We start from the raw sequence: 11,165 nt of genomic DNA, 5'->3' as shown, positions 1-11,165 counted from the left end.
GGAAATGCAATCTTTCCACACTAAGATCACAGCTAAATCCCTTCTTAGACTAACAGAGAGCCAGAGCCAAATGTTAACAGCACATCACTGAAGGCAAGTGATTAAGATGTTGGCAGCTCAAGGGGTCTCTAGGTAAAGTAGAGGGTGAGTCTAAGCATCCTCACTCTTAGAAAATTTGATTTAGTGTTCTGCAAGACAGCTGGAGAGCACTCCCAGTGCAGTTACTTCTTCAGGCACTCTAGCTCTTAACCCAACTTAGGGTGCCCTGTCTCACACACAGTTTAGGTTTGATTCAAAAAGGATCTTAAGCTTTTGCTGACTAAGCATACACACACACACACACGCACGCACACACACACACACACACACACACACACACAAATGCTGAATCATGACTTATCTAATGCTGGTTTCTTCCTGTTAAAAATCCATTGCTATTGCTATGTGTTACAAAAGCACTAGTTCCAATTCCATAGTTTATTCAGGCAAGATTTTGCCTTCGACATTAAGCACATATGGCTCTATTCATAACACTTGGTACAGTGCTTAAGGTAAAGCTGGGGGCTTACTGCTGTGCTTACATGCAACAGACAGAGGAGCAATTCATGTTGCCTACTCGCCTGCACTAGATCCCCTTCCTATACTCCCCTGGAGGGAGTGTAGGAATTACAGAATTAAGAGCCCATATTCAAACCACCTGGTATAAATGTGTAGTCTGTAGTGCAATACTGAAGCAAATAAACTTGTGTCAACCTAGTATCCACTTTGCAAGACACATCATACAGAAGTTGTTCTTAAAACTGCTATCTCCAGAAAAGATTTTTTTAAAAAAGGAAAAAGAAAAAAACCCACCAAACATCCTTATCTTCTTTAACTCTGGTACGATCTCATTATAAAGTTATAAATGGGAAACACATCTGTTCTTAGAGAATGAAAAAGATTTTATTAAAAGAAAGTAAGAGGTCAAACAGTTCAACTGTAATCATCAAAACTGCAGGACATTTTCCAAGCAAGGGTCCTTCTAGTACCTGCTCCCCGCAGTGTCCACCAAAATCTTCAAAGAGCAGGCACAGGCCAAGCATATGCAATATTTACCATCAGCACCCTCACAACCTTTAAGTATTTTGAGACCAGGGGACTACATAAGACTGAAGCTGGCTGTCTGGCTGGTAACTGCCAACAGCTCCATGTACAGGGCCTCTGCACTCCTGCCAACTTCTGTGTCCATATTCCTTATTAACCCCTGCAGAATGTTACCACATCGTTAGTTTCGAACCTGAATTCTTCAAGCTTCCTTTGAAAGCCCTTACTTCTTGCGCTGTCACCACCCACCCTCTTCATGTCATCTGTGACTTCTGTAGACCTATTTGCAGACCTAATCAAAATGAACGAGCAGCACTCACAGGGTCAGAGTCTCAGCCCCGCATTCTCTGCTGCAGCCAGGTTTAGTGGCACAGAAGGACCCTTAAGCGAGCTGGTGAGTACTGCCCTCAGTGAGATTAGTAGAGATTGCATTCCCAAATCCAGACATCTGGATACCAGGAGTACCAGAATGGGGCCAGCCAGAGTATAAAATGTGGTGCCAAATGACTTGCAGGGGTTAAAACCACAGTTTAGACAAATATGAAAGTAAGTTGGCCCGAAAGATGAAATAAGTGTGCCTCTAGCTCCAGAAAGTACATCAGTTCCTCTCCCAACCCATTCACCCTGCCCTCTGCTCTGAATTGTAAAGTAACCACACAGTGACAGCATCTCCAAACGAACAATACAAAAAGCTTTGGAGTACAAAAGTCTCAGGGCATTAGAGAAAACAAGGCAGAAAATAGCTTATTTTCAGCACTTTCTGATCCTAGGAAGAGGTTATGAAAATGGCATGTCAAAACCAAGAACTTCTGGTTTTGAAAACTGAGTAACAGCAGTTACTCTTCTCAGCTTCCCCAGTCTTTTGAACCTAAATCAACGTGTCCTTCTAGGTAAGAAAAGACCCTTCTCAGAGCTCCAGGTATCAAGACATTTCCTGTCCCAAATAGACCAACACAGAAAAAAACCCAGGGAAAAATCCCTGGAATCCTCAAATCCAAGCAAGTTTACACAATAACATTCTTGTTCACAAGGTATCAAAGGAAGTCTGAAAGTGCATTTGTGCTTGAATACTTAATAGTTTTCACCTGTTGCATTTTTTACGTAAATTATATCATTAGCTAGAATGCCTTTACTGCTGTATACAATCTCATTTATTTAAAAAACATAGAGAAGTCTTGTAGAAAATGAAGCAATGTCTTTACAAAAATAAACCTTCTTTTAAAAAGCACTCACTGTTCTTAAAAACGCTAAAAATAGTAATGAAAAATTCTATGAAATGTGATTCCCCCCAAAACAGAAAATAACCACAACATAATCACAATTATAAATGAAGTTTATACATCTTAAATAAGGGTCCTGCCCTGAAGTGCCCTTTGAAGAAGTTTCCCTCTTCTCTAAATGACACAGGAAGCTCAAGCTTCCTGCTTAAGTAGAACTAATACTGAAAGGCAGCTCATGAGACTATCCCCTTTGTAGACAGGATAGGAACATTTCTCAGTGTGAACACAAGACCTGAATGGAAACAGAAACAATTGCCTGGGAGGTCTCCCAAATAAGAGAGTTCAAAGTGACACAACCTTTCAGTTCTAATTCAAAGCAGGAGGAGTCAGAACACAAACCAGTGACTCTGGAGGGGGCTTTGAGAGTAAAGCAGGGAAATTCACACTTTCTTGTGCTCAAGAAACACTTGGGCCGAAACTGCGAAGGGAATGACTTGGAGATGGTCGCAAAAGGGCTGATCTGTGCTCTGGTCTGCATCCTTTACCCCAGCAATGAAGAGGCACTACATGAACTTGGGGACATGTATGGACCTCAGGAAAAAAGTGAAGGATCAGTACAGGGTGAAAATAAGTGGCTCTGCCCCTCTGTCAAGTGCCAGAGCTCAAACACACACTTAGCAGCATCTGCTTGACCCTGTGATCCATGCTTCAGCCACAGAGGCAGCTGTAAAGTCTAGGACTGCTGGAGCCCACAATCCCGAGGCTGCTTTGATTACCCCAGAAGCCGTTTTGCTCACAGCAGCCATGACTTCAATGAGGTGCAATGAAAGCCATCTGTGCTACCCCACAGCATTTGGGATGACCTTTTGTGGTACTGAAGAAGGTCAGCAAAGAACAAAATAAGACTCTGGATCCTGTGTGACCCTGTGAACAAACTCAGGCATATTCTGGTTACTTTTTACGTTATTCTTTGCTGTTGAGGTCAACTGTTAAAATAGCTGAGCAAGGCACATCCATGGGAAATGAGATCAAATCAGCCACAGCTATCACAGCTCCAGACAGGTCAAGCTGTTGCCACATCCAAGTTGCAAAGAGTCTCAGCCGATTTTTGTAGTATCTTCAGCTCTTCCAAGCGTAGTGCTTCTACCAAATCCAGGTGCTTTTTGAGGTTCTCTTTGTTCCTTTTCAACTGGGAAATCTACAGTTTACACAAAGGGGATGAAATTACTAAAATAATTCAGATAACTTAATAGAGGACATGAACATAAATTTGTGCAAAGCTCATCTGTGGTAGAAGTTTCAGTATTTTTTTTAATCTTCCACAAGAGAAACTGCAATAGTAAGAAAAGAAAAAAAAAAGAAAAAAAAGGTGAAAATCATCATGTGGATAGGAAGCAGGTCAAAAACAAGGAGAGGAAGGGAAATTATATCAGACTCCTAAGTACATACTATGCTCAAGACATTGCTCAAGATCAGATTCACCTCATATACTATGCATATAGGTGTTTCCTTTGCAAAAGTGTGGTTTTAATAACCCCTTTCCATGGTAGCTGTCCAACCTGACATTATGTACACATGTTGTTTGCCAAACTTTAAAAAGCAAGGAGAGATTGTTTTTCTAAGAGCACAGACCTCCCTCACAGGAGACCGGTTGACAGGGGTAGCTCATTTGGCCTGACTGCCTTTAATGCACACAACCTTCACTTTCTGAACAAGGCATTCGTGGCAGGTCTGCAAAATCTTATGTGCCCATCTCATACAAGCCTGCATTTTCTTTTAAGAGGTAACCTCAACATACACATTGACACTGTATGCAGAGAAAGTTTAAACACTTCTCTTGTTTACAGGGCTTCATATAAGCTTTGTAATACCATTGCTTTCTTTGCTGCAGCTATAAATCCTGCCAAGCAATTGAGGGCTGTCAGCCACTCTGAAAACAAATCCTACACCACCCCAGTGCAGTCAGTTCTCTCCACCACTCTGTTCTCACCCCAGAAAATTACACTGCAGTACGCCTATGCTAGAAGAGAAGGAATTCTGGGATACCTTGTTCTTCCCATCAAATCACCTGGAGAAGGACATGCTGTGTCTCCTCTATTAAAAAATGGCATATTTTTGCTGTGGTACTCAAAGTCTGCTCTTCATTTCTTGCTGAAATTACGTCACCAAGCAGCGTCCTCCTCCAGCAAGTACTAGAACAAAAACATTTGAGCACGACACAACCATTTGCCATATTCCCCAACTAAATGATAAACACATGGTTATGCAAAGAACAACATCACTGACATAAGGCAAGTAAGGTTAGCATACGTGAAAAAGGCACACAGCATTCAGATATGAGACTGATATGGCAAGCAAAAGAGAAGAGAGATTTAATTGTCTGGAGCTGCACTTCCAATTCTCCACCCTAACACTTTCAGTTACAGCCACAGTGTGTACTTAGACCAATGCTTCTGGTCTTTACTGCTCTGCCATGCTGCCACCAACTTCAGCAGCATCAGTGAGTACTAAAAGCTGTTTCAGTCAGAACGTCTTAGCATTGCTTCTGCTAAACTTCACCTTACCTGGGTTTGAAACCAGTATCATTTAGATTCATTTTTAGTTCTTATAATCAACTTATTCCACTCTGCAATAAATCTTCAAAGCATAAACAGCTTTGAGTAAGGGAAATGTTATTATTGTTGTTGTTGTTGTTGTTGTTGTTGTTGTTATTATTATTATTTGCTATTACAAGCAAAGCTCAGGTAACCATTTTCTATTAATGCTGTTTGAGACAAATTTGCCATCTGGAACAAATTATCAAACCTGAGCTGATAGTCACTGGACACGAATTTCAGCAACTTATTTGGCCCTAGAATTTCAGAAGCAGCCTGTGGAATATATGCTTCAAAGAAATCAAGCAAGGTCAACAGCATTTAAAAGTCCCATCAAACCAACAGGAAAAAGGTCTGGAGTCTGCATCTTAAAGTAGTATCTTGTTCTCAAAATAGAAAGGGAAAACAATGGAGTGTGCCTAGAATTTAGCAGAAGAAAGCAAAAGACCAAAGCAGCAAATACACAATGACTTTACATTATATGATGTTCTCTGCCTTCCTGTTTTCACTTCTCACCTGGAGTCAATGAGATAGACAGGAGATCCAAAACAACTGTCCCAGCTGCCTCACACACAGCCAGCAAACAGCAAATAAAGAAAAATGGCACATGCATATTGTCTGAATTTTCAAAAGTACTGAAACTTACAATTCATCTGCTCCAAGACTTAACACCTTGAGGGCTGTAAGAAGTCTCCAAGATGGTCCATCCCATCCAAAGGTCAGATTCCTAAAAAGTCAGAAGTTATGAGATGCAGAAAGTATAGGTAATCTTTTACAGGATGATAGCTTTCTTCCTGACAAGTGTCAACAAGGTAAGATCTGCTCTTCAGAACTAGAGGACACCTTGACTCCCCTTACTCTACACTTATCCACAGCTAGGAGACAGCCTGGACCCTAAAACCTATCTCAAGCTTTGATATTGGTGCTTACCATTTCTACATTATCTCACAAATAGCAAGCAAATTAGTTGGTTAAAAAAACATCCCACAATTATTTTATGCTGGATTTTGATACTAGAAGCAAAATTTGACTCCCAGAAAAGCTTAAAAGAAAGCTTAGAGAAACAAAAAACTCCAGATACCTACTCTAAGAAATCATGATCCTTTAGAATGCAAAGTTTTGCATTTCTTTGCTTGTCCAGTGGTGAAAAATATTTGAGGAGAGTATCTATATTAAAAAAAATAAAATATATTTATGGCTTTAAACTCTAAGAGGTTAGATACAGCAGATATAAGGAAGAAATTCTTCACTATGAGGGTGTTGAGGCACTGGCACAGGTTGCCCCGAGAAGCTGTGGATGCCCCATCCCTGGAAGCGTTCAAGGCCAGGTTGGATGCGGCTTTGAGGAATCTGGTCTAGTGGGAGGTGTCTCTGCTCGTGGCAAGGGGATTGGAACTAGATGGTCTTTAAGGTCCCTTCCAACCCAAACCATTCTGTGATTCTGTGATATTTAAATAAACTGTATGAAGAAGAAACCATAATACTCAATTCTGAAATGACATTTCAACCATATTTTTCATGTAGCTGCAGGACAAAGACCAAAACTTGCTACATTTTGGTGAACTTTAACATAATCAAACATGTATCTACACTTCAAAAGCTATCAGCAGTCTCCAGGACTGTATCCTTGTAATGGAAATCCTGACTCAAATTGAAGTTATGAACAACTTCAGTTTGTGGAGATGAGGACTTCAATCCTGAAAGCAATGGTAAAATCTAAGCCATCCATTTGGAACCTCTACATTTGTACAACTAAGAATCACAATTTTATAAAAGAAAAAGTTACCAAAGAACACTTTCAATTTTAAAACTCCAATCTTTAAATTCTATACAGTTCAAAGGGGTATCAAAACCTATCCCACTTCTTGGAAATACACACAAATATTTCAACAGTACTAAAAAAAAAATCATACTACCTTTATATGCACTGTGCATATTGTCCATTGTGCATTTATGCATATGCATGTGCATGAACTTCTTCACTATCCTTTACTTATCCCTTTTTACCCACATCTCCTGTTGAAGACAGCCAGGATTAACATGCTCAGATTCTCTGTTCTCTACTGTTGTGCCTTTCAATGTGAAGACAATCTATAAATCCAACCTGATGAGACATAAACACTGCTGTGAGGGTTATCCATGGCAACAAATCCATATTCTAGAAGTAGTCGCTGATTATCATGAGGCCCATAGCAGATAAATACTTCTTCATATTTTTTGCAGTGTGAATTTGTCCGAATTTCATAGCTTCTTGTCTGCTCATTAAATGCAGCATTTACCTTCAAGAAGTTAAAAACAAAAGGTTTTACTCTTGGCAGGAAGAGAAAGGAATAAGACCTTGAATATTAAAATCCAGTATTGAACACTTCTCTGACACTGGAACAAAACAGTATTACAGATGTCGGAAAAGGCAACCCATTTGGATGATTCCACACCAGGATTACTCTATAAATACTAGTACAAAGGAAAACAAACATCAAAACCTTAGCCCAGAGGATGTGCCACCCACTGTGTGGACTTATTACAGATGGCTTCATGCAGAGTTGGCCACTTTTGTGCTACCCCAGCTCTGTGTTGGAAGACAGTCCCTGACATAAAGTGGAACTGTTCTATACACTTTCCTAAGGCTGCTCAGAAGCTTCAGCCAGAGGTGGAATAACACAGGTACCATGTAACTCAAGATTTGTCTCAGGAGCTGAGCCTTTTGGGAGAGCATGGTCGTGTTATATTTACAACTGGCTCTTCTCAACAGCTACCCTGGACACAAATCTTACCCAGCCACTGTGGGCTCTTCCTGTAACTTTGCTTTGTTACATAAACTGAAACATTTGAATCATCTTTATTCAACTGCCTTCGGCTGTATAACAAGCTCCAGGGTATATATGAACCTGAGTACTCAGAACTGTGAGTACTTAAGTCTGCATGTGTCCTCAATAGACAATTTCCACACTATGAGACCTGTCACCGACCTCCAGACACTTCTAATCCATCATATGAAGGCATACTGTATTGAGATAGTGCACTTACAAGTAAAGAAATTAAATTAGCTATTTTTAGTTTCTTACCTGAACATTTGGACTGTGGTTTAGCAAGTCTAAATATGGTGCCAATGCATAAACATCTGGCTCAAGAGAAAAGCATTCCCTTTGTGAATGTTTCATGTATATTGTTCTGGTATTAACAGTGCACCAAGCCCACTCTAGAGCACTGTAGCTAAAAACAGTTCCCGTGTTCTCAGCAAAAAAAGACTGCAGGGAAGAGAAAAATGCCTTGGAAGACATGTACAACTCATGGACCGTCGCTCTCTGCTCCTGAGCCTTCTTTCTTAAAGGTTCAGGAAGAAGGCTGACTACATCATGCTCCAAACAAACAGGGCAAGTGTATGCCTTGGGTAAAACATCAAGATACGGCTTCCACTGAGATTTCTCACCAGCATGCTTCTCTGCTATTAAAAATGTGCACAGCGCTATCAACGGAGATACAGGAGGCTTCCATCTATTAGAAAATAAAAAAAACCATAGCAGATACACAGAGGTGAGATAGGAAATAGATGCAACAGTATTTTATCTCTACTCTAGTTCTATTAAATGTTATAAATAGCTTCTATATTAAACATCTTTGTAGTGCATCTCCAAGTCCTTTTGATTATTTCAAAGGGGCTTTTGACTTCATTTTATTGGGAAGCTATAAAAGTTGGTTTGTAGTAACAGCTTCTGGCTCACCTATTGGGGTTTTTTGGGGGAGCAAGAGATGGGGTTTTTTATTTTACATAACAAGTACTCAATGGTCTTTGTTCTGAATTTTCTAAAAGGCTGTGTTTATCCCACTACTTTGCAACCTCTATTTTATCCCCCTTCTCCTACTGAAACATATTCACAAATTCCCAAGAAACCATTCATAACTGGCATTTTGGTCCAAGCTGGCTCTAGAGACAGGTGAAGTTCAAGCTGTAGCATCTTTCCAACTGCCTAGCTAAAAGAGGATGCTCTGTGTCCAAACCTTATTTATCTGAACATTCCATGTGAAAGTCCACAAGAAATACTTGTACAAGTTAGGGACTGCAGTCTAAAGTCCTATCACCACTTAAGATGATAAAGGTACTAATGAGCAACCCACAGGAAAGGTCAGCTTGTCCATAAAGTGCCACTTTTCACTTACTTCATAATGTGTTCTCCTATGCAGCTACTAAGAACAGTGCCCGTGGTGAGCAAGCATTTCTCAGGCAATGAAATAATCAGATCCCCTGCCTTTGAGGGAGGAAAAAAAATAAAATCACACACAAAGAATAGCAAAGGTCAAGTGTAAATGACTCAAAATACTACACAATTTCTGAACAGAGACATTCCCCAGAAAACACTAATGTCAGGAAGCAAACAGACGTGATGCTGAACTTGATGGAAACTGGCATGATTTTAAGACATTCACAGTCCAGTAGGAACCGTCATCTGCAGAAAGTTAGCTGTTCACAGAAACCTTGTTGCCTGGCTACTCACTTTCTTTTTACTGAGATATATTTTAGATTTTATCTCACAAATACCTGACCTTCTACCAACATAGCAGTATGGGGTAGGGATATTTTAGTTTACGTCTATCCTGGCCTAGTTTGCCAAGCTGCTGCATGTGTAAATTAGCTTTCACAACTGGCTTGAGCCATATGTGTCCATGACTGTAGGGAGGGGACATAAAGGAAGATAATACTCTCCCCTTCCCGTTCCTCTCCTGAGTTTCCCTATCTTGCTCAAGCCCAGTTGAGTCTAGCTCTCATTTCACTCGCTACAGACTCAGAGCAGCTGTGGATAAACTGAGCTTCTGGCTTCAACTGCAAGATGTAACCCTGAGCCAGTATGAGAACATACACTGTGCTCCACACACGACTTTTCCACTGCATCTCCTTCCTACCTCTTGCTATATTTTGCAAAAGGTTCTGGGTGTGACTCCCCACTATTTGATAAACTATTCTGATGCCAGTTAGGAAACTTCTCCAACAAGCTTATTTTCTGAGAGACACTTTTCAGTCAGAGCTCAGTCTTTCTGTGCCAATATCTGAAGGGCAAGGTATTTTTTTCTATCATTGCCCTTTTTTGTTACGTACGTCTAAGAAATTAGACGACATAGAGGGCCGTCAAAGTGAGGTTAAAGCTGTGGTTTCACATTATGGCTAAAATAACCTAAAGACAAATGCTGTTTAAAGTCCCATCCCTTTCCTCCCTGAGATGCCATTCCTTCCTTTGTACCAGCACTGCTCTGACCAAGGTGGGAGATTTCAAGGAGCAAAGCTAACAAAGCCAATACCTTTTTTTATTGGCTTCCTGATGCAACTTACCACATGGGTGAGGAAGACTGCTACAGCCAGTGCAAAGGAAGCCATGGGAGCCAGTAGCTGAGAGAGAAGGCATACAGGAGGGATAGGACCTACTCCTCTCTGGTTTCAGTTAGCCACTGATTGCCTTCAACTGAAACACGAGACTACATATAAATCTCTGTAAACGAGTACAGGAATGTCTCCATCCAACAAGTCCTCAGGGTACACAGGACGTCATTTTACAGATAGGCCAACACTGCAAATTGTGGTAATAAGTCAGAAATTACATGCACATCCAGGACTGTGAAGACCTTGCCTGGAATTCTGAGTCTTGTTTATTGCAAAAGTAATAACATCTCAGAAGAACCTGAGGAGCTCTTGCATTAGACTCAACATTACTAACCTGAAGAGATTTTGTTGTCATCAGTCCTCTTCCTGAATCTGAAGCAGTAACAAAGAGGATGTTTAAATACATGTGTATATGCAAAATGCAGAAGACTGTGATAAGCAGCAAAAAATTAACAGGCCAGCAATGGAAAGCTCTAAAAGAACACACATCATATCCTACAAACCATAAAAGCCAATTATGGATTGTTCCAGTTATATATATCTCATTTCTTTGTTCTCTAATTCCTTTTTACTTTTCAGGACCCTGTGAAAGCACATGTCCTGCAACACTTGCTGTCCAGTTCTAGCAAATACTCAATGCCTTTTTCCTGGTTTTTTTTCTTTAAACCCATCTTTTATCACCAGCTGCTGTTCCTGGTTTCAGAGTTTTATCTAAACTTTACAATTCCTTTTCACAATATTCTTCTCTGATTCATACTATTCTCTCTATTCTCTCTTTAATATTGAAAGTTTTTCAAACATAATCTACTTAAAGAGAAAGAATACAAGTATACACCTTTACTGTAAAAAGGGCAAAGTTAATCCCAGCTCCAAAGTAATCTACTTATCTGTATCACT

At 40.3% G+C, this 11,165-nt stretch overlaps 1 protein-coding gene across 1 annotated transcript in view; it reads right to left on the bottom strand.

The window, feature by feature from the left end:
* Positions 1–3,353: 3,353 nt before the first annotated feature.
* Positions 3,354–11,165, bottom strand: part of SETD4 (SET domain containing 4) — an 8,873-nt gene continuing 1,061 nt past the window's right edge. The window contains exons 3-10 of the mRNA XM_010180303.1: positions 10,603–10,640; positions 9,056–9,144; positions 7,963–8,392; positions 7,002–7,176; positions 5,983–6,064; positions 5,544–5,624; positions 4,372–4,495; positions 3,354–3,501 (exon numbers count right to left, since the gene is read on the bottom strand). Of these exons, the coding sequence (XP_010178605.1) occupies positions 3,367–3,501; positions 4,372–4,495; positions 5,544–5,624; positions 5,983–6,064; positions 7,002–7,176; positions 7,963–8,392; positions 9,056–9,144; positions 10,603–10,640 (1,154 nt within the window). The 3' untranslated portion in view covers positions 3,354–3,366. The remainder of the gene's footprint in view (positions 3,502–4,371; positions 4,496–5,543; positions 5,625–5,982; positions 6,065–7,001; positions 7,177–7,962; positions 8,393–9,055; positions 9,145–10,602; positions 10,641–11,165) is intronic.

The sequence above is a fragment of the Mesitornis unicolor genome, unplaced genomic scaffold (genome assembly GCF_000695765.1).
Source record: "Mesitornis unicolor isolate BGI_N332 unplaced genomic scaffold, ASM69576v1 scaffold53442, whole genome shotgun sequence".
Lineage (NCBI taxonomy): Eukaryota > Metazoa > Chordata > Aves > Mesitornithiformes > Mesitornithidae > Mesitornis > Mesitornis unicolor.
Note: the sequence above shows the minus strand (reverse complement) of the source record. Positions and strands in the feature narration are given on the sequence as shown.